Source organism: Fundulus heteroclitus, chromosome 18, assembly GCF_011125445.2.
Source record: "Fundulus heteroclitus isolate FHET01 chromosome 18, MU-UCD_Fhet_4.1, whole genome shotgun sequence".
In the NCBI taxonomy this organism is placed as follows: Eukaryota; Metazoa; Chordata; class Actinopteri; order Cyprinodontiformes; family Fundulidae; genus Fundulus; species Fundulus heteroclitus.
Window position 1 is genome coordinate 37,682,564 of NC_046378.1, and position 24,623 is coordinate 37,707,186.

Here is a 24,623-nt window from a genome sequence, read left to right on the forward strand (position 1 = left end):
GTTTCCCTAAGGTGTATATGTGATAGTATATATAACATAATTTTGAAACTAAATGACAGTCACACTTCCTTTAGCCAATGTTCAACATGTGAGAGAATAAGCAACATGCCATTGACAACATTGCTTTGACTGGTAGTGTAAGTAAAAGTTTAAAGGGAATTTAAATGGCCTAAATGATGAGAAATCAACCTTCTGGAGCTTTCAACCATGTTATGATACAAAATCATGTCCAAAGTGGTATTTTGCTTGATTCTGTGCAGCAGTCGCTCCCTGTCCAGGGAAATTCAATTCAATTCAATTTTATTTATATAGCGCCAAATCATGAAACATGTCATCTCAAGGCACTTTACAAAATCAAGTTCAATCATATTATACAGATTGGGTCAGATTATACAGATTGGTCAAAAATGTCCTATATAAGGAAACCAAATGAGCGGTCAGGACCTACGTAGAGCAGTAATGACCCGCCACCCCCAGGACGTTCCTACCATGAGAACGCCGATCCTGTCCAGAAAACAACCCGCCCAACAATCAATGATGTGAGGCACAGCGACCATTTTTCTGCTTAAAGTTGAGACAAAGTGGCTCTTTTAGCGCCCGATCTGCACAGCGGCAACAACTGTTCTTTTTTTGATACCATGCAGCAGCGGCTCTATGGGGGGAGGAGGTGTTGCAAAGGCAAGCATCTTTGTTGAAAAAAAAAACTAATTTTTCATAACAAATGAACACTTTGTGGCGCAAAAGGCAATAATTCATCATATATATGCCTACAGTTGACTTTGAAGGCTTAAGAAAAAACAAGATATAGAAACTTTAAGTGGTGAGACTGTAAATATTCCTTGTGCAATGAGTACCAAAACAAAAATATTTGCTTCTCTGCACTGCATAATTAAGGCATCAGACAAAGCTTCCTCGTGGAGCTCTTTTAATCAGCTTTGCATAGCAACCAACTGGAGAAAGATGGAAACAGGATGCAATTTCTTCACCTAATTAACTGAAACATGATCAACAAATTACCTCTCTCTTTAGTATCGTAATGAGCATTTGAGTCCACTGAGTGCTTGAGAAAACACAGAAACTGAAGTGTCAGACACAAATGGTCAGCCTTATTCTCTTCTTTTTGACTTACAAATTAAAAATTAAACGCATAAGACTAATATAATATGACAAATGACTCTGCAATCTAAAGATGTTGGGCATGCCCTCTGCAAGCAAAACAAAGGGCTCCAGGAGGACCCACTGCTGCACTTCAGGATGCGTTCAGAAAACTAAAAACCAGCATGGCTTGAGAGGGTAATGTGGGATTGTTGGACAAATTTCATTTTGACCTCATCTGCCATGGATATTTTGAAAAGACAGGACAAAACAGCATTGTTCATGCATTCTGCCCACATGAATGAAGTAGAGTTGCTTCTACGGACAAGATCACGTTTTGAAAGGAGGACTGCACAACTTAAAGCAGGCTCGTCAAAATAATGGATATGTCCTGATGCATCTAAAACTCAATATAACCCATTATATATTGGGTTATATATACAATAAACTAAAAATATTTTTGCTATATTGGGTTTGGGGAAAAGGAACTATTCAAAGATACTCATTTACACCAAAATCTATATAAACTGATCCCTTCTCATTTGCCCAAATTGTTGAACCTCTTCCAGCAGCAGCAGCAGGAAACTAAAAAAAAAAAAGACACTCAGCTCCTCGTCTCCCTTCAGCTGCTTATCTGACCAAAACCGAGATCTGCTGTTTGAAACTCAGCTAACATGGTGAGTACAGTCAGAAGAAAAACATACGCAACTCTCTTTATAGACAAGATGAACACAAAAGCGTTGTTCAGAGGAACGTTCCCTATAAGACAGACTGCCCTAGACAAACAAAATCAAAATGAGAGAAATAGACCCTGATGTCCTCCAGCAGCCTAAGCCTATAGCAGCATAACTATAGAGGTAGCTCAGAGTAACATGAGCCACTCTGACTATAAGTTTTGTCAAAAAGGAAAGCTTTAAGATTAATCTTAAAAGTAGACGGGGTGTCTGCCTCACGGACCAAAACCGGGAGTTGGTTCCACAGGAGAGGAGCCTGATAGCTAAAGGATCTGCCTCCCATTCTACTTTTAGAGACTCTAGGAACCACCAGCAGACCTGCAGTCTGAGAGCGAAGTGCTCTGTTAGGAACATACGGGGTAATCAGAGCTCTGATATATGATGGAGCTTGATTATTAAGGGCTTTATACGTTAGAAGGAGAATTTTAATTTCTATTCTTGATTTAACAGGAAGCCCACGTAAATATAGCCTTTAAAATAGTTAATTTTGCCTCTGAAACAGCCTGGATCACAAATATGCAAATTAGATAATGATGTCATCTACCAATACAAATAAATAGCAAGAAGATTACATTTTCAAATGTTGAAAAGGAACACTTAACTTCTGTGTGGGTTTGCCTTTTTATTGACTGTAAAGCTGATTCAGACAGAAAGCAATGTCTCTAAAGCTGTCTTTCCCCCTGAATCCCCCCTCCTTGTTGCCTTATGGAGATTTCTAAAACAACGTTTGAATTTTTTGTAGAATAAACGTAATAAAGCAGCGGTTTAAGTGTTACACGTTGACTTGTGCGAGGCTTTTCGGCCCCTCGTCAGTATCTTAACACAAACAGAGTCTAACAGGAGCACCGTCCTCACATCCAGCTCTGACTCTCAGCCCAGCGGCCAGAAGCTACGACACATTTCCTCCTGAGTGTTTTGAACTTTCGAACTAGAGCACAAAGGAACATGTGTGAACAGAAAATTACGCCAAGGCACGGTTCCAACTCCTGGACACATTCTGCTTGAACATTTCTAGCCCAGAAGAGTGAAAAGCACTTTAGTAATTTATTCCGTTTTTAACATTTAAATGCCCTTTTCAGTTATTGGGTAGCTTTTCACATCTTTAATGTGCTTTTTTTTTCTACATAAAAGCCAACTTTTCCTCACCTTGCTTAGTCAGCGCTTCCCTCAGAGCAGGGGTGATCATCTCCCGTCTTTCCTCTTCATTTTCAGCCTTTGTCACTCCGTTCAGTTTGGAGAGCTTCACCATCTGGCCGTTGACTTGATCCTCCTTCACTCCCTGAAATAGGTGCAAAAGATCACTTAAGGACACAAACTGCTTTATGATGCTAAGAATGGACTGAAGCAACCATAAAATCAGGAGCTTTAGTAGGATAAATTGAATAATATGCCATTTAAAAGTCTAAACAATGCAATGCACGGGGTTTGCATGTTCTCCCTGTGCATGGGAGGGTTCTCTCCGGGTACTCCGGCTTCATCTGTACATGACTGTTGGGTTAATCGGTCTCTGTGCTGACCTGTCTAGTGTATACCCCACGCTTTTGCCCAATGACTGCTGGAGATAGGCTCCAATCGACCAGTCAGTGATCAATATTGGCCAGTTTTCCCATGATTGGGGCTCAAAAACTCACCAAGAAAACCATTTTTGCATATTACATGTGGAAAAACTGCACTTGTGCACTGTCACAGCCTCCCTTTGTTCTTTTCTTCACATATGACAAAAACATACTGCCCCTTTAGCCATATACAGTTGTTACTACAGTAACAACTGTTGCATCTTGCACTACTCACCTTTACTGAATATTGATTTGCACTGCCGACTGTTTATTCACAGTACCAATTGTTTGCATATGCATTTGCAATACCGTACTTTAACTTTAATATGCAATTACCTTCCACTGCACTTTAACTTAAATAGCTTCTGTCCGAACTTTATTTATTCATTTTATAGTAATAGCTACCTGTATATCATGCTCACAATTCTGTAATTGACATTTGTACATATATTCATAGTACATATTCACCTGTAAACTCTGTTATAACAACAACCATCTGTATATTATGCTATTGTACATATCTGTAAAACTCTATTTATAGTAATATCCACCTGTGTATTATATTCAGTACATATCCAGCTGTAAGTTTAGTTCACAATACTAGTTATCTATATATTATATTCATAGGACAAATCTATCAGTAAAATTCTGTCTATAATAGTATACATCTCTATATTTATTCAGTAAAAACCCATGTTCTGTACTTATGGAACCATTGTTTATCCTGCACTTGCTGCTATTGCACTTCTGGTTAGACCTAAACTGCATTTCGTTGCCTTGTACCTGTACCTGTGTAATGACAATAAAGTTGAATCTAATCTAATATATTTCCTCCCTCTAAAGTTTACATATTTATACCTTACGTCTGTACACTGTAAGCACTTCGAAGTAAAATTTCTTCAATATGCAACAATCAAGGCCAAATGATGCTTATGTGGGATGAGCCACACCAGCTTGTTCTTTGATGTAGTGTATACCTTAGTAAAGAAATCAGATAAAACAGTCATATCTTTTGAAGAATACTATTTGATCCCTTTCTTTTCTGATGAAATCAAAACTACCTCTATCAAGGAACCCGTTTACTTTGAGGGTCACTGTCAGCTTCGATGGTTGGGAATCAAATAAACTTTACACCAATCAGTTTGATGCATTGGAGACCTGGAAACCTCAAGATTGTCAAAACTGGACTCAGCAGGTCGAAAAACCTGAAGGAAAACCAGAAATCAGTTCCAACCCAGCTGAAAGCATCTCTCCTTCCAGGTTTACCCCAAATCAACAAACCAATCCTTCCTGCATGTTCTGATTGGCCGTATAGGTTTACGATACCCTTTTCTTTTTGGAAATAAAAAGATTTTATGTCAAAGACTTTGTTCCTGCATGTCACTTCACTTCCTCCCCAAAGCTGACATTTGTTTGACATTTTAAACTGTGTGGGGAGGAGCAGGTCTGCTTTTACAGACTTTCTCTGCTCTGTTGGAAGGTTTTAGCTTCAGGAAACCTTGTTGCAAATTCTCCAAATTCAGCTCAACTCCCAGTCATTTCTAATCTGCCCTAAAAAAAGGGCTTAACGAGTCAGTCGAGTGGTCATAATGTAACAAATCAAAATCAATGTGTGCAATGTTGCAATCCAAGGCAACTGCTTGGACTCAATAGTTAGGCTAATATTTCAAGAGGCTGGCGTTCACGATGGTAATATATTTGGCCAATTACATAAACTTGCCCTCCACCCGATGCCCACTGCTGATATTAAAGGAAATGCTCTGACAGAGCAGGAAAAGTAGAGAAAAAATGGAGGAAACAGGTTAATTGCAACAAATACTTTCATAATATTTAACGACGACATCAAAATGTCACGTTTTCCTGATTGGTTGAATTCAACAAACAACAAATGTAGTTGTTTAATTTGTTGTTTGTAGTGCAGCATGATGGTTTCTGCACCATTGGCAGCACTGTCTGGTTGTTAAAGCTGCTGAATCGCATTTATTTTACACATCAACACCTTCTCATTACCATTATTGCGATTTAAACAAAAACCTAAAACCCTGTGTTTTTATACAGAGAGGGTGAACGATCCCCGGAGAAGCTGCCAGGGCGCAGGAGCAGGCGCTGCTTTTTTAGAAAGGTGTGAGTGTAACGGGCCGCCGTTAAGAACAACCCGGTAAAAAAACGACAGCTTCACCCAATTACTGCACAGCTGCCACTTCCTCAGCTGGCCTATAGGGACTTAAATGTCACGGCGCCGCCTCAGCAGAGCTCCTCAGGAGATGATACTGTGTCAGCAAATGTAGCTGAATGTTCAAACTAAACAGACACTTTAAAGAACAGCCGAGACGAGTTGCAGGTATTTGTATAGAGCGCTTTAGGAAACCATCTGCATGGATCTGTAGCAAAGGGAGGGCAAATCTAGTCCTGCAGTTCCTTCAAGGGCTGCATGGTCCAACGCCTTCTTGTCAGTTAAAGGTGCATAGTTTTGAATTTAAAAATTAGTCATTTCTATTCTCATATACGCGCTTACAATTGCCCGACGTGTAAAATGAGTTTTCCTCTATTTACCACAGTTGCCTCTAGGCTCCAGTAACCTGACTCCGCTAGATGGATTTGCTCCGCATATCCATCTGGAAACCTTCCGTTGAAGTAATTTTGGGAAGGGGTGAAAATACTGGTTAGCTGATTGGCCTATGTTGGTGATAGACGGGCCAAATAAACCAATCAGATCAACGAAGCATATGACGTACCAACAGCGACGACGAAAACAACCACAAGCTCTTCCTGAAACCAGTCGGGAGAAGAGCAAAAACATCTTTTCCTCTGAGAAAAGCCTCCAGAGCAGTGTTTTGCTCTTCTTTCAGTGAAGAAATACTCTGTAATTCGGATAAAACTTGCTCGATAGCCACGCTAACGCTAATTTCATCGGCTGAAGCCGCCATGTTCTTTAGACTGAACTGTCGCGCTTCTCGTTGCGTCACACCTCAACCCGCCTCAAAGCCAACGCTGATTGGACGTTCGTTTGGTGAACGGCTCCAAATTTTCTTTAACGGAGAGTAGCCAGACTGATCTGCGAGTGAAACCTTGAAAGCTCGCGAGATCAGGATGGTCTCACGAGGCTAAGGCTCCAGGTCATGAAAGAGTGATTCAGGCCGAATCCTCCGGGCTCTGGTGCAACCCGCTACTTTATGAGTCTCCGCCTCCATTGGTGCACTACTGAGAGAACAGGGGCTAACTTCTGTAGCTTTCTTACCTCAGAGGACATTACACCGATAAACAAAAGACCTGCACAGCGGCAGAGGCAGATGCTTTTCCTCTTCTCCCATGTGCGTGCACAACACGGGTGTCATTTCAACTTGTTGCAAAAATCCTGGACCTTACGCTATGCTCCTTTAAGTTGTTCCAGGATTATAAAAATTAAAAAAAAAGGTTGATTTTAGGCTCCCAGATCATGAGGAATTGAGAAGGAAGGTGTCTATACACCTTATTTTCGAAGGCGGAAGTAACTATGGGTCCAACTTCCATTTTTTGTGCGGCACTTCCGTTTCAGCGCTTCCCTAGAACAAATAACATTAGCGCGACTGAAATTATAATGATTTTCCAAAAATTGCAGAGCGATAGAAGTGGCAGGTCAGTGCCACACCCTCAAACTATTCATGACCGAGAGGATGACATGAAGACGTGTCTGATATAACGAACGAGGACATGTTTAAAGGCATACTATGCAACATTTTTCAGTTAATTAATGTGCTCCATACCGTTTTGGATGATTAAATGAGTCATTTCAGGTGGAACAAAGGTTTTCTCGGCCGCTCTGGTGGTCTGTGGGGGAAATACCGTACTTGCAATTGCAAGAGCCCTCGGCCCGCACACACAGGCTCAGAAGTCTCGTCTTGCTTTACAGCGAGAACTGCTACACGCCCCCAGTGAAAGGCATGCTCGTTGCTAGCGCAGTGGCGATATTTGTGCAGTTATCATGGCGGAACCAGCGAGAAAACAGCGAAAGCCCATGTCGGAGCAGGCAAGAAAGAGGAAAAGGGTTCTGGACAGAGAGAGGAGTCGTACACGGGTGAACATCGGGCAAGCTTTTTCCGAATGGCGAGAGCTAAAAGAAAAAGAAGGCTGCAAGGCTGACGCGGACCTCGCGTTTCTGCTGATGCGATTGTAAGTAACATTGGAATGGTTTCTCTCTCTCTGTGTGCATGTTCATACCTTCACTGTGTTAGTCATTGTTTGTACTGCCGTTTTTTTTACTTTTCGTTGCGTTCGCCTGTCTGCTAAGCTCAAAACAACCGCGCCTGGCTTGACGGAAAAACCAGGAGAACAGCTGAGCATCTTTATGACAGTGCACTTTTACTTTCGCCCTCTGGGGGGAGCCTCGCTGGAAAATCAACCCCGGTTGCATAGTATACCTTTAAAACATTTTCTGTCGTCACTTGATGCGGTTGGTTCTTCAATGCCAACCTCCACAGTGGAAAAGTTGGCTCGGTGTTAATAAATAGCAACATAGATGACCATCCATGGTATCCGTGGAGATGGAGGTCCATTCTAGCCAAAGCAAGTCCGACGTTCACTCTGCTGGATCCTGACTACATCACCCGGCTCTACGGAGACAACCGGAGCGCTCTGGTGCTGCGGCTCCAGGGGAAGTCCTCCAGTCGTGCAGCGGCGATCTTATGGAAGGTAGAATAATGAATCGTCTGATTCAAAAACAAACCAGCTGTTGCCTCGTTGTGATTAGATTACTGGTCAGTTAATTTTACACAGATAGCAGTGCTAAATGTTTGGGATTGAACTGATGCTGTAAAAGGATATCAAAAAGTTATGCCTACTTCATGTTTAGGCTTGAAGTTTGAAATTGTACCAATCTGATGTGTGGTCTCAAAACTGTAAAAAAACGCTCCCGGTCTTCCTCGAAATCATAATGACGAGTAATTTGGTACAAAGTGGCTGCATGAATTGCTTTTTAGTCAGCTAAACAGTGACAGGAAGTGACCGACAAAAGGAAAAAACCTCGACTCGCTGTCTCCGTATTTCCGTTGAAAATAAGGTGGATAGGTGACGTTTACTCCACTTTAAATATCGATCCAAAAAGTTTATCCTGCTGTTGGAGCTTCCAGCAACAAAATGTTCTTTGATGAGTTTTGTTTCATTTCTCCACCCTTCTTTAGACCAACCATCAGGCTCATCTGTCCTATGATTTCCCTCCATCTGCGCCTACTTCATGTTATTTTTAGTTGCCTTCGTGCCGCCCTCATTTCTTACTCCATTGAAGACATATTTTGCGTTAAAACGTTGGTCTGGTTCAGGTTGAAAGGCCAACACTGATCCACTCCACCTCTGAGCGTTTACACACTGCAAAAACGGAACTAAAAATAAGTAAAATCATCTTGAAATGAATGCATTTGTCCTTGATTTGAGCACATAAATAAGATGATCTGCCAATGGAATGAGTATTTTGACCTCTAAAATAAGATAATTACATATACTGCACTCTAAATGAGATGATGGAGATGGGTTGTTCCTATTTTAAGTGTAAAAATCTCATTCCATTGGCAAATCATCTTATTTACCTGCTCAAATTAAGGACAAATACACTCATTTCGAGAAGATTTGACTTATTTTTAGTTTTTTTTTGCAGTGCATCGGAGGTGGGTAGTTCTGGTTCTGGAGGGCTGCTGTCCTGCAGGTTTTATTTGCGCCCCTGGTCCAAACCTCTGATTCAAACACTTGAATTACCTCGTCAATCAGACACGAAGGTCTGCATGTGGCTGTTGATGAGCGATGAATTTAAAATCAGGTGCTATCAACAGGGAAACGTCTCAAACATTCAGAACGGCGTCAGAAATAGAGATAAGAAATGTTAAAAATGTTAATCTAAAAACCTAATCTTATGATGTCACATCTTCATACACTTCATGCGTTTTAAAAGGGTTCCAATAATAAAGTACTTTTGGTTCCTTTACATTTACCATTTAAACTACTAAATCACAATTAAATAAACTACATTTTTAGTAAGATTCTAGACATCCAAGTACAAAACATAAAAGTTCCCGGTCTTTATTATTTGTAGGATCCTTAAACCATGAAACACCACAATGCTACAGTCGGCTGTATTTTTAAGGGCTATCAAAGGACTAAAAAAACAGGATGCAGTGATTTTAATCTCTATTAGCACCGACATTTGGAAGCTATTCAACTGAACTCTGAAACATTGTACCATCTCATGTCTAGCTTCCCCCTGTGGACGTAACTTCGGAGAAGTGAGCCAAGAAAACGATGCAGCAGCTCGGTTTGATCGTGAAACTACTTCTACCTGGCAACTGTCCCACAACATGAACCAGAGCTTTCTGGCGAAAACAGAACCTCCTCTGTGACAAAGCGATGAACATTTTTGTAAAATCAATTAGTCCAACAATAGAGAGGCTGGCTCTCTGCGGCACACAAACGAAACCAACGGCTGATATTAACATTTGGGAGAGCGGACGCCTGCTCTGCATCCAATCACAGCAGGAAAAGCTCGTCTTTGGAGGAAGACGCAGCAAATCTGTATTCATCACAAAGTTTACCAGCGATGCCTTTATCTGCATTTCAGCTTTGCGTCAATCTTTCCCTGTGATAAAGACGGAGACATGGAGCATAAGCAGAAGGAAAAAAAACAGCCCGCGCACGAGCGGCTTCCTCTAAACCAGGGGTGTCAAACATACGGTCCGCGGGTCAGTTACGGCCCGCCGAACAATTTAGTCCGGCCCGGTGGCTAAATGCATTATCATTATTTAACAAAAAAAATTATTAAATACTTTTTTTTCAGTGTCTTGTCTGGCAATGTGGCAATAAGAATTGCTGTCTTAATGCCAAAAAGAGCTCATCAGATTTTACTTTCACAAGTGGAGCAGTACTGCTTTTGCCATAGTGCTCTGCCTGATTTATGAATGTGAATAGTTTTATTATGATTCATGCGGGGAATATCTCAAATGATATAGACACTACAATGGGAAAGTAGGAGAGGAAAGGAAGAACAAGAAAAAAGAAAAGGTGAATGAAAGAGGAGATAAAAGGAAGAGAATGATAAAACAATTATTGAAAAAAACATGTACTTCGAAAATCTGCAGTTCCTATATTGTCCACAAGGGGCGCTGTGTTTTAATCAGCAGATGGTAGCACTGAGCTTCAGATGTGAAATATTGATTTTAAATAATTTCATAATTTTTATCTGTTTGATGTATTTTCTCATCCAGGACAGTGTTTTTAAGTTCCAAAAAATGTGAATAAATGTTTTTCAACATTGTACAATCACTGTGATCAGTTCTTATGCATAATGCACAAGTAAATGTTTAACTGAGTAAAAGTATTGTTGAAATTGCACATACTTTTCTTAAAAACTCTGAGGTTATTCATAATATATTGTGTGAAAGTGAAATTCATTTAACATAAACATCAACAACAAGTCCACTTTTATTAGTTCTATTTAATCTTGCAATGAGTTTACTCGTGTGGCCCTCTTGAGATCAGATTAAGCTGCATGCGGCCCCTAAACCAAAATGAGTTTGACACCCCTGCTCTAAACGGTGGTTCAGGCTCCGCCTTGGAGACGGGGAGTCGCTCCATCATCCATAGGAAGTGACCGTAGAGTCACTCAAAAGGAGTTCAGGTGTTCTTGGGATCTGATGAGAATGCCTCCTGGATTCCTTCCTTTGGAGGTTTTCCAGGCCCTTATCTCTGGGAGGAGATCTAAGCCCCGTCCCAGAACTCACTGGATGGACTATCTGTCCATTCTGGGCTGGGAACGCATCGGGCGGCCCCAGAATGGCCTAAAATCATTCCCTCACTGCAAAAAGGAAACTAAAAGTAACATTTTCTTGAAATGAGTGCATTCATCCTTGATTTGAGCAGCAAGTTTAAATGATCTGGATATGGGATAAGATTTTTGCACTTAAAACTCATCTCCACCGTCTTATTTCAAGTGCACTATATCTAATTTAGGGGTCAAAATACTCAGATAATCATATTTGCTTGTTCAAATCAGGGACAAATACACTGATTTCAAGAAGATTGTACTTACTTTTAGTTAGTGTGGATCAGGGGGAAGTTGAAAGATGGATGGACCTCCATCAGGACATCCAGCGCTTTTGTTGGAGGAAAAAAACTAAAGATTATTTAAGGGTTTGGAAAATGTCCACCGAGTTGATTTGGCTGGGAAAAACCAAGGGAATCAAGTTGCCAACAACTAAGTTTCTACCATCCCCTAGTGGACAAATAAAATGTTATCCCTCAGCTAACCTTTAATAACACATTAAAATAAAATCTAACGCATCTCCCAAACATGTAGCCTTCCTGAACCTTCTGCACCTCAGCTGGATCTTTGCAGTAAATTAGCCATCATATTTAAGTCAGGCAGATTTTTCTCCCTCACAGTTTGCCTAATTATGTGTCGTCTCTGGCAAATGTTTAATGTTCAAACTAATTACATCCCACACTGAAAGCTCTGCATGACCAAATTATGCTAAATCAAGGCTAAGTTTTAACCAGAGACTGAGAAAATTGTCATTGTGGCATCTTGAGTGCAGTGACACAAATTAAGAGAGCAGGGTTTTCATTAAAACTCATTTAACAAGATGACGGCCCCACAAGCAACAAACAAACCAGAATTAGAAGTAACTGTTTGGAAATAATGCCAAAACATATAAAGCCTTCTTTGATCTAGTTGTTTAAATGCAGATAATAAAAATTACCCTCACTACGAATATTGTCTGTGATTAAAAAGTTCTATGAACTTTTTCTTGACATTATTACAGGCCAAGTTGTCACTGGGTCAAAACAGTTCAAGTGTCGCTGCGGCAGCAAATGAATATGCAAAACCAGACCCACGCTTGATTTTTTCACAGAGAAAGAACCGAGGATGCTCGTCCGTTTGCTCGTATGGAGGAGAACTTCAATCAGGAAATAAGAGGACAGAGCTGGAGGAGAGCATTTATGAAACTGTCACCTGGCGATAGAATCAAAAACTGTCCAAGGAGGGGGAGAAAATCTCCTCCTCTGTGAGGATGGATGGATGGATGGATGGATGGATGGATGGATGGATGGATGGATGGATGGATGGATGGATGGATGGATGGGTGGATGGATGAACAGAGGGATGGATGAACAGATGGATGGATGGATGGATGAACAGATGGATGGATGTATAGATGGATGTATGGATGGGTGGATGGATGGATGGATGAACAGAGGGATGGATGGATGTATAGATGGATGTATGGATGGATGGATGGATGGATGGGTGGATGTATGGATGGGTGGATGAACAGAGGGATGGATGAACAGATGGATGGATGGATGGATGGATGGATGGATGAACAGATGGATGGATGGATGGATGGATGAACAGAGGGATGGGTGGATGGATGGATGGATGGATGGATGGATGGATGGATGGATGGATGGATGGATGGATGGATGATTGATGGATGGATGAACGGATGAATGGATGGATGGATGCAAGAAACAAGGAAGGATAAAAGGTACAAGGAAGGATTGGTAGGGAGCGAGTGAGGAAGGAAGGAAGGAAGGAAGGAAGGAAGGAAGGAAGGAAGGAAGGAAGGAAGGAAGGAAGGAAGGAAGGAAGGAAGGAAGGAAGGAAGGAAGGAGATAGTTGTTTGGACAGAAGGATTTACTATTTAAAGCTCTCCACACCAAAGCAATGTAACAATGACTGCTAACAAAGACACGGCGAGGAAACGCGACCCAATTCCGATCTTTTCTCCCCCCAAAGAAAATCGGATCTGTGCTACTTCCATCTGTGGTGCTAATTCAGATACATATCGAATATTTTTCAGAGTCTGCAGCCTCAACAGTCATGTCGCGTTTTTATCAGTCGTTCACGTCACGTTCCCGTCTCTCACTACACGTTTACACACGTTAGCAGCAGCTAGCGCTCCACAGAAGATCGTTAACAGCTGCGCTGCTTTCTTCTTCCCTTACTTCAGCTCGCTACGATGTGGTCTTAATATTGTTCGGCTCACATTGCTCAGCAGCTTTCTAATAACAAGGAGACATGCCGGTCGGTATCCATGTTTTTTCTTTTCTTTTTGAGTTTGTTTGTTTTTTTAAACGAAACTTTATTGAACACTTCTAGAAACAATTACATTTACACTATTAATTCCGCTGTGTGACGTTTCCTTTTGTTATCTGTGCTTGCGGGTCGATTTGCGGCCTTGAACTGTTCAGACAGAAGTCTGATGACGGTCACATTTATTAGAAGTATAAACGGCCAACTCAAAAAAAATCAGATCTCAGCAAAAAAAAAAAAAAACTGAATTGAGCATCAAGACCTGCAGTGTGAATGTAGCCACAGAAGCTTTCAGATTAATATGCTTGTTTTTAAATAAGCAACGTGAAAAAATGTTGGGCTCAACTGATCTATGGCAGGAACTGACAGCAACCATAGAGGACTAGCTAATAAACTAAGTCAATTCTGAAAATGTTTTCTGTAATAATATTAAGCACTAATACATAAACAACAAAAGAGGAAAACAACTATATGAGGAACAGGGGAAAATACCAAATACTAAATTAATTAGTATACCGATAAACTGAAAATTAAGCTAGATTTCTAGAATTAGAAGTTAATGTTGGGGTAAAGCAATGAAATGTTGCACAAATATCAAGTATATGCAACATTTTACAGATGTGACTAAAATAGGTTATTTGTTTACATTAGTAACTATTATTGCTGCTGTAGTAAGGAGTAATTCTATTGTATACTGCATTTATTTAGCATGGAGTTAATTTCATTTAACTAAATGAAAACAACAACTGCTGTATATATTTTTTCATTCTGAACTATTTCTCTATAAACGGGACATTATTGTCTTTTTTCCTGACATACTGCATTAGCATAGCAAACCCCTCTGCGGCGTGGCGGGCTAATTGCTCTGCATAACATGCTACTGTAACGCCTCTACTCTAGCAACACCGTTATGTTTTTAACACCTTTATCTGTTCAAAATAAGCGAAAGTGAATATGTTTTTGCCTTTTGTAATGAAAACATTTCAAATCATAACCCAAAAACTGATGAGTCTCCCAAACGGCGATCAATCTATTGACCTTCATGAGTTGTTATTCCCCGAAATAAGATCAATGTTAAGAAAAAGGCGGCAGGTTTTCTTATTAAAATGCAGCCACGGCTGACATTTTGCTGGATTCCTGACATTAACGTCTAAAACCAACCCAGAGTTTTTATAATGGCGTGGATGTTAGCGCTACGGGTTTGGAAGTAAAACAAAAATTAATTATTTTTGTTTTACTTCCTTCACTCGGTGAAAACCTGTAAAAAAGGGGGACGGATAACATCCCTTCCCTCTAAATCTGCTTTTCTTCACTCACCCATTCCTCACAAATCTGTGGAGTGGGCGTCCTAGATATTACGCAAGCCTCCACTTCTCCTCCACCGTGGTCTGGTGTCTATCAACCCATCTGCCATTTCTCCTTCAGTGACACCCGTTTTTTTTTTTTCTTTTCACTGAAAAAGGTTAGAATGTATGAAGGGGAAGGAAGCTTAATACGCTGCTGCTGCTTCCAGACCTTGACTTGGAACACTGCAAAAAGAGAACTAAAAATAAGTAAAATTGTCTTGAAATAAAAGTATTTGCCCTTTATTTGAGCAGGTAAATAAGATTATTTGCCAATGGAATGAGTATTTTTACCCCTAAAATAATATAATTACATATATTGCACTTGAAATAAGATGATGGATACAAATTGTTCCTATTTAAAGTGCAAAAATCGTATTCCATTGGTAAATAGTCTTATTTAGCTGCTCAAATCAAGAAAAATATTTTCATTTCAAGAAAATGTTTCTTATTTTTAGTTCTATTTTTGCAGTGAAAGGCTGAAAATAGGCCGAATATAAGCACTGAAGCCTCTTTTCAGATAGAGCTCCACACTTCTGCTGTGTCCACGGGGTCAGGAGACCGTCTGAATTATTTATTGATGCTGAGATCAATGGTTCAAGCACCTGCAGCCTAAACAATGGAGCCGTTTTAACTGCGGATGAAACCCAACCTTTGCTTTCTTGACGTTATTCATGATGTTGCCCAGATCCTCGACGTCTACCACAGAACGTGACCTTTTGTCCTCCGCCAAGACAGAGTCTTCCTCCTCGCTGCTGGACTCAATCAAATCCGCCTGAAATGGATTAAGTGAAAAAGAACAAAAATGACATAATCGCACCTTTGACCAAACGAGAGGGAGATCACTAGCTTTTTATCTCACGTCTCTTTGCTTAGAGAAATGGGGGTAAGCTGGGTATAAATTTATAGCTTCTCATGGATTCTGACTGAACGTCACATTGCTGTATGAGCTGCACCGCGCCACCATGACACCTGATCAGCTGCGTCTTTATGCATATGACAAGTGGCTGTGAATGCAGAAAAATGTGAGAATACAATTTGGGTGAATTCAGTGAGAGATTAAAAAAAAATCTGTACGCTTCATATTTGATGTGTGTTTTTTTTTTTTTTTACATAATGAAGGAAACATTTTCGATTCAAACTATTTCAGAACAATATAGTAGATAATTTTTTTTCTTGCCGTCAGATAAACAAAGAGTTTATCTTTGGAGTTTCTATCAGATTGCCTGTCGTGTCATTGGAGGGAATCATGAGAATCACGAGACTCCTTTTGATCTTACCTGACAGCAGATCCCCCAAACGCTTGTTCCCCCAAACAAGCGTTTGGGCGCACCGTTCAGGTGCATGCTGGATTATTCAAGGTTTACCTGGAACGAGTTGATGTGCAAATTTTGTGCAGACCTCCATATTAATTTCATAATATATATATATAATAATATAATATCAAATTTAACAATCTAAATACTGTCCATCTCAAAATTAATTAGATTTAAACACGAAAAACCTTTGAATAATACATCACGTTAATAAATAAGTGTCACAGCTACATTACACATAAACCTTACAGCCTTCATTAAATAAATAAATAAACCCGTTTTATAAAAAAAATATATCTTTCCTTTGAAGTTGCACCCATGACTAAGCTGAGTTCTATTTTTATTTATTTATAATTCAGTTCAATAATTAAGTTTATCTTTCTTATTAGGTTATTTTTACTACTACTACTACTACTACTACTACTACTACTACTACTACTACTACTACTACTACTACTACTACATTGATTTGAAGTATATTGTTTTTGTCTCTTATTGTAAATCCCCATATGATGTCTGTGAAACACGCTATTTAAAATTTATTTTACTTTATCTTGAATGCCGTATTTTTAGGACTATAAGTCACACTTTTTTTTCACAGTTTGGCCGATCATGTGACTTATATATCAGATTTAAATGGTAATTCATTTTGGCCAGTATGAACCAAGGAGTAAACATTACCGTCTATAACCAGAAGAGGGCGCTCTAGGTTTGTGAAAACTATATTCAGCTCCTGTATCACTTAAAATTTAGTTGAAACATTAACTTTTAGACAACTAAAGAACACGTGTCTGTATGTTGTTTTGATGTTTCACTTAGCAAAGCGTTGCGTGGTGCAGCTTGAAAGACCCAGACTGAAACAGAAGTCAGTTACCAGGCTATCTGTGAAGCTAATAACAGCTAGCGCTAGCTTACATGTCTGCTCTCTGGGTGTTTTACAACTTCGCTGATGAACGTGAGCTTTATGTAGCTCTCAAACATCTGTGTTGTACTGTTAGCTTAACACGTAGCACCGCTACCATCACGGTCTAATTTAGGCAGTCACTTTGACAAGTTTCAGCGTAACTGGCCGTTTACATTCCAATGAAATTAGTTCTCTGCATCTTAAACCATCCCCCTGGGGAGCAGTGGGCTGCCACGGGGAGCAAGCTGGGGTTAAGGGTCTTGCTCAGGAACCCAGAGTGGCAGTCTGTGGCAGTTGAACCCACAACCTCTGGAACACAAACGCAATGCTCTAACCACTACAGGGGTGCTAATTCTTGATTTACATTGCAAGAGTTTGCAAAAAAAATAAATGGGGTAATTTGTGAGGCAGACTATGGAAAATAGAGAACTTAACTCCACAGCCCTGGTTGGGTTTTGCACCAGAGACCTTCTTGCTATTTGGCAAATGTCCATTTCATATCTAGGTTACATAGAAAGTGTGCAACTCACAAAGAAAATTAGCAGAGCTGCACCAACTGACTGACGACTAAAAGCCGTGCTTCAGGGTCTTTGATGGAGGTGGTGGCTTTGAGACAGACAGAATATGCACATCTGCTCTTCAGCATCAAAGCATGTTTGCCTAAACATTATCTTATTCTTATTATTAAATTAAAAAGGTGTCAGGATAAATGCTGAATAAAAACAAAACGCAGTATTTGCGCTGCTGATCACCGCTGATCAAGTTAACTAATTTGTCTCCTTCAGATCTCTGGATGATTGATTGGTCCATTTAAAAAAAAAAAAAATATTTTGTCTGCACATTCTTTTATAGCCAGAAGTTAAAAAAGTTACTTCCCTTCCTTATTTGAGCACAGGTATGGTAGGGCTGGGCGATAAATTAATTCGAATTTACAATTGTTTAAGATTTCATTTTTGGAAAATCTGGATTTTATTTTGCCAATACACTCATTGGTTTCCATGAAGAGAACAGCATGTGATGCTGAATATATGTTTAGGCAAATGTATTGTCAAAATATTGTTAAGTGGAAACTTTTTTTACCATAATACGAGGTACTTCATTTACTTTTTTACTTTTTTTAACTTAGTTTGAAGTTCACAAGTGCAGTGAAGCCTGTTCTTAGCTCAATGTGTAATACCACTAGCAGCAAATGTTTTGTTATATTTTCATTGTTTATAATGGCACGGCTGCCATCTTGTTTTACAAGCATGTTTCACAGCTTGTTTTTAGTTGCACTTTGAATTCAGGTCAACTCCCTGACGAAATGCTTGACATAAAAAGCAAAGTTTTAAAATAATTTCTTTAATTTCTTTTTATGAAACAAAAAGGAGGAAAAAAATCGATTAATCGGATTTGGTATGATAAAATCGGAGATTTATTTTTTAATCCATATCGCCCAGCCCTAAGATATGGGCAGACTTTTAAAGGAAAAACATGAGCTATGAATTAACCTGGAGTGACACGGAGGTCAAAGAAAGTACTTTTAATACCAATCTGCCCCGTGAGCTTTCACTAAGATGCTCCTTTCTAGTTTTGATAGTTCTGATTATTATAAGAGTCAAAGTCCCCCAAGCGATGTTTAAGATCCTCAAGCTGCATAATTCCTGACAGAAAGATGTTTTCCCTGACCTCCGAGCCGTTATCCTGCGACGCGGCGTTCTCCTCCTCGTCTGCTCTGTGCTTCCTCTCATTCTTGCAGGAGCCTCGGCTCTTGCAGCTCCCGCTGCAGCTCTTCTTCTCTCCTCTGGCCAGGACCTTCAGGCGGCTCAGGAACTTCACCTTCCAGGCCTGGAAGTCGGCCTGAACGCTGCCGTTCCGACTCTTCACCACGTTGCAGTCGCCCTCCCCTCTGCTCATGATGCGCTGGGCGCTCAGCATCCACAGCCACTTGTCGACATTTTTACCCACCTGCAGAGGGAACAGAACCAGCAGGATGAAGCGAGATGTTCTGTCAACCGTGGCTCTGTCTCTATGTGACGGTTCTGACCGTGTTGTAGTGACCAACGTAGACCGAGTTGCCGAGGCCGAACACTGCGTATCGGAGGCCTTTGAGGAAGGTGTTTCCGTATCGGAAGTCGGTGGAGGCCTCTTCCAGCCACTTGCAGAACCACTCGGCGTTCTCCGTGGGCTGTCCGTCGGTGTAGGTGGCCATGAGAAACACGCAGACTGACCTGCTGACGCACTGCAGGAGGAAACGACACAGACACGAACAAAGAGAGCATCGTGAGGAAAACTATACGGCTCTTCTGATCCACGTCAGCAGGGGCAGCAGCAGGAAGCAGGGGAGTTTTTTTTACCCTTTGCCCTGAATTTCCACAGGTACAGCTGGGTGGGACACAGATCAAGTCAGACTAAATTCAAATTTGCACAAAGGCCTCATTTATGATCCAAAACAGAGGCCAAATGAGACCTCTTCATCTTCACCGGCTAAAAGTGAGTCAACACGGTGTTAGGAGCATCTGGTGGCTGCGTTTATTAGGATTATGATTGTGTTTTCTATCCTGTAGACCACACCACCGTGTTGTAGATGGAACCGGTTTCCTTTTCCCTGCAGCGCCGCAGCTGACAGATCCCATATTCATACACTGCAAAAACAAAACTAAAAAGAAGTCACATTTTCTTCAAATCAGTGCATTTGTCCTTGATTTAAGATAAGATAGACTTTATTGATCTCACAGTGGAAAAATGCACTTCTCACATCAGCGCAATAATCAAAAGAAAGTGCCAATTCTACTCAAATCAGAATTTGTGCAGGTAAATAAGATGACCTGCCAATTGAATGAGTATTTTGACCCCTAAACTGAGATAATTAGATATACTGCACCTGAAATAAGATGATAGAGGTGAATTGTTCCTATTTTAAGTGCAGAAATCTCATTCCATTGGCAAACCATCATACTTAGGTGCTTAAATCAAGGACAAATACACTTATTTCAGGAAAATGTGACTTATTTTTAGTTTTGTTTTTGTAGTGTGTCATTTACTGTGATCAGAATCTCCGTCCTGAGAATAAAGAACAAATCATAACCCGCCTCTAAACAGGACTGGAGAAACAAAGCTGCTAATTTTATCAAGACTTAAAGAAAATGTCGACTTTCTTTGTAAACAAGTTTGAGATTTACTGTTCTTTCAAAACCTAGGTGTCGGTTTCTCAAAAGTTCTTGTTGAAGTTTTATGGCCGTTATGTTGAGACACCCACAACCATCAACTAACCTCATGGCTCCACTTATTTATCCGGTCAAAACTGCTTTACTGTTCCAGACTCAAACTGAGTCCAGCTTAGCTTTCCTGTTCTTTCCTGCACAATTTCTAAGAATGGGTGAAATTGTTTGCTATGAATTATTGAAAAATGTTGACATTAAACAGACGTGTGCATGGACAGATGAAGAATCAAGAGTCTTTGTTGTCATTATGTAACCATAATGACTTTTTGGGTGAGATATTTTTATGGATGGATGTTATTGGATGGATGGATGGATGGATGGATGGATGGATGGATGGATGGATGGATGGATGGATGGATGGATGGATGGACTTTGCCTACCTCGTCTGCCAGTCGATCGTCTGGATCGTAGTCCTTCATATCAATCACCTCCACTGGGATTCCCAGAGTCTGCACCTCCTCTGAAAGCTCTGAGGCAAACCCCTAAAACAACAGAACCAGCGTGTATAAAGCTCCGGAAGCTGGCATTGTGTATTTTCCCTAACTTTTCTCTAACGGCACACGAGGATCTCCAGTACGGCTGAACGATTTTGGAAAATAATCTAATTGTGATTTTTCTTAATCTTAATATTGCAATTTTTTTCACTTTAGTTTATCATGTCTTTTTAAACATATACAAACAGCAAATTAATCTGTTTCATCGCTGTGGAGATCAGGTGCTAAAAGAGCCGCTGCGTCTCAACTTGCAGCAGAAATGATTGTGTTTTGTCTTTGATATATTTCAACCAAAATTGCAAATTGATTTTGACTTTTCTCTGCATTAACCACAAGCAACATAAATGGCCTCTAGATGAAAAATGTTTGTAAACAAGGACTATTTAAAACAAGAACTTTTAATGTTTTTATTAATCAGAATATTACTAAAGATAACAGCTTTTAATTGATTTGGACATCAATCCTTGTTGAACATAAAGTGCAACCAACAAGCAAGTCTATGTTATAAACTGATTAACCAGAACTTAATGCTGTGGTAAGATTCCTGAAAGTTTCTGGTAAAACAGTATGATTATATAAACTCTAAAACAATAAAATTAGATTATCTCACTGCTGTAACTGTCTTCCCTTCCATGTGGAGCAAACCCACTTTAAACATTTTACTGACACCTAAAGGACGCGTCTGATTAATTGTTACATAGCCACAAATTGCAGACCTCTGTGATTTGGAAATAGTTTTTTTTTAATTGCGATTATATTGCAAATGCGATTAATTGTGCAGCCCTAATCTCCAGGATAGATGTGTGTACCTTGGCGGTTCCAGTTTGGGAGCCATAAAAGATCTTAACCCCTGAAACATGAACACCGGCTTCTTTCTCTGAGCTCTTGTGGTTCCTGGCAGCTTTGGGTTCCTTTGAACCAGAATCCTCTGCATGGTTGATCTGGAGAGGCAACAAGCAGGACGGGCAGTGAAGAACAACACAGTGCTGTGTGCTGCTGAAGGTTAGGCCGCTGTCACTTTGCCAGAAGCGAGGCCAAACTCACCTTCCTTCGTGCAACCTGCAGGAAAAAGCAGAACCCCAGCAGCAGAGCAGCAGCAGAATAGATGTAGACTCTGCTCTGCCAGATCCACAGCAGGTGCTTCTCAGTGGGGCTGTGAGCATCCCGTGGGGCTGCGTGGAGAAAACACGACCCAGTCTTAGTGTTATTCACCAAAAACACTAAAAGCAGCCCGACGTCACAAGACAGCAGCCCTGAATTATTCACAGCAGCGATAAAGCAGCGCGGCTCTGCTGAAACGTGAAGGCATTCAGCAGGTTTCCGGTTGTAGCCAAACCGGAAATAAACTCACCTTTACTGTCCGAGGCGGACAAGGAGCCCGAGAAAAGGAAAACAACTGTAAACCAAGCTAACATTGTTGAAAACATTCAAGCACTACGCTGCCATGTTGGTGTGCTGCAAGGAATTGTGGGAGGTGGAGTTTTTTGTCTAGTTCGGTTTATCGTCAAAAAGCGATGCGGTGCACTACCGCCACCAGCCGGCGAGGAATGTGGGTCAAAAAGTTATATATATATATATATATATGTATATATATGTATATATATATGTATATATATATATATATATATATATATATATATATATATATATATATATATATATATATATACAGACAGACAGACAGACAGACAGACAGACAGACAGACAGATAGATTTACTTGAGCAATATTATTGCTAAGAAGTATTGCTACTCTTACTTGAGTGGCTTTTATGGCTTCTCTACCTACTGTGAGCAGATTAACTGAATAAGGAAATGATGTAGACGTTTTAACCACAATGCACTGGAGACGCCTACTTTGTACACAAGCTTTGTTATGTTTTGTTATGTTTTATTGTCTATTTGCTGAGCTCGTGGAGCCATTTGATGGTCGAGTCAAGTGAACATACAGGAAACAGTTAGTAGTCTCATTGGAACCAATGATACATATGTCATTACATATGTGTCAGGAGGTCCTGAGAAACTCAAGAGAATTTTCTCAACGTCCAAAATACCACTAAGGACAGCTTCAGACAGATACTGGGTCATCCCAAAGACAGAGCAGCCAAACCACCGCTGAGCCGCGTTGTGTCTGCGGTCCAATGCAGCGAGGACTGCTCAGACTCCTACACTGGAGAAACTAAACAGAAGCTACATAAACACATGGAGCAGCACAGGAGGGCCAGCAGCTCTGGGGAAGATTCAGCAGTCCACCTGCATCTCAAGAACAAAGGACACTCTTTTGATGACAGTGAAGTCCAGATTTTGGACAGAGAGGACAGATGGTTTGGAAGAAGACTGAAAGAAGTCATCACTAAGCAGATGGGGAGGTTTGAGCTTCCAAACACCACAGTGTTTACAGCTCGGCCCTCCAACACGTTCCAGAGAGATTACATGAACTTTCTCATCATCATTCAGGTGACCAAGTCCTCCACTCATACCAAGCAGAAGCTTCTAACGACCCAGGACAGTGACGGGTGGCTACCTGATGCCTGTCCATCACAGGTCAACAGACGCACGGGACAAATATCCATGCATAGGACTGTGGGAGGGAGCTGGAATGCCCAGAGAGAACCCACACATGCACACGGAGAACATACAAACCCTATGCAGAACGACCCCCAAGCTGGGATTTGCCACCCAGAACGGATGATTGTTGCTGCAAGACGACGTGCCACCTACTGCACCACTGGGAATTCGATAAATAGCATTGAAATCTAAATTGTAATATAAATGTCAATGCTTCACATGTATTGTTTAAAATGTCATTCCATCTTCGACTATGACGTTCAGCTGTAAAATATTCAAACAAAATAGCTCATGTTTTTTCTTTAACCACTGGATGGTTTGTAGAATCGGCAACACTCTAGTGTAGAATGAAGCAATGGTGGTAAGTAATGTAGCAATTTCATATGAACCCTTGATAAAAATGTATCATCATGCATCTTTGGAATATTTTATTTAAATGTGCTTACATCATCTCACATTGTATGTCATTTGAATGCGATTGGTGTTCATGATAGGTTTTTAATAGTTTAGTATCAACATAGCGGTACGTTTGAGAAGGACGTTTAAAATACTTGTCTTTTTGAGGATTTCTAGCCCAATTTTAAATAGTCACAATTATTTTTTAAAAGCCTAAACATAAATTTTTAACAGTTTATACCTGACCCAACTTTGACAACTGCAAGATGCAATTCTTCTACCGGCCACTGGAGGGCAGCAGTAATACATACACTTTTTTTTTTTTTTTTAAATAACGACGAGGAGGCAGGAGGCAGTTTTATTTTTTTTCTGCTCGGGGATTAAGGTTTAAATTTCAGAAAACTGGTTGATGTTAGATGAAGGTCTCCTCATTTAAATGTATTTTTACTAAAATAGCCGCGACCTTCCTGTCAATGCCATTGTTTTTGCAGTTCCTTTTACGCTCACAGGGGTCATCAGAAAGAAAATCATAGCAGGTTTACACGGATTGCGCACAAACGTCATAAAAAATTCTTATTTTTTTCCACTTTAAGTGTGCAATAATCAGTTTAATTTTGTTTACTAAAGTGTACATAAATGCATATTTTCAATGTTAATGCCAAAGTAAAAGCAACAATTTCCGGTAAAACTCATCAAAAGTAAATGCCAGCACAGTAAGTCAGTAGAGAAAGATAACATTGTTTATTCATTCATTAATAAATTTATTTATTAAGGTTTTATTCATGTTGTCGTGGATTTCTAACAAAGTAAGAGGGGACATAGGCAACAACAGGACTGATCAATCTAGCAGTAACGACAAGCAAATCAGAAGCAAAAAGTACAACTAAAGAAAGATTGGAGGAAAAGTGGCAGGAAGAATGATATGAAGATAACAAAGGAACATGGTATTATAGGATTCAAAA

General features: G+C 40.2%; 1 protein-coding gene across 2 annotated transcripts in view; it reads right to left on the minus strand.

Moving 5' to 3' along the window:
* The window catches only part of tyw1 (tRNA-yW synthesizing protein 1 homolog (S. cerevisiae)), a 66,762-nt gene extending 44,591 nt beyond the window's left edge, over positions 1-22,171 (minus strand). For both annotated transcript variants that reach the window (XM_036149865.1, XM_036149864.1), the window contains exons 1-8: positions 22,051-22,171; positions 21,744-21,871; positions 21,509-21,640; positions 20,586-20,687; positions 19,029-19,223; positions 18,671-18,949; positions 15,435-15,557; positions 2,976-3,108 (exon numbers count right to left, since the gene is read on the minus strand). In XM_036149865.1, coding sequence (XP_036005758.1) covers positions 2,976-3,108; positions 15,435-15,557; positions 18,671-18,949; positions 19,029-19,223; positions 20,586-20,687; positions 21,509-21,640; positions 21,744-21,871; positions 22,051-22,126 — 1,168 coding nt within the window. In that variant the 5' untranslated portion in view covers positions 22,127-22,171. The remainder of the gene's footprint in view (positions 1-2,975; positions 3,109-15,434; positions 15,558-18,670; positions 18,950-19,028; positions 19,224-20,585; positions 20,688-21,508; positions 21,641-21,743; positions 21,872-22,050) is intronic.
* Positions 22,172-24,623: the final 2,452 nt, after the last annotated feature.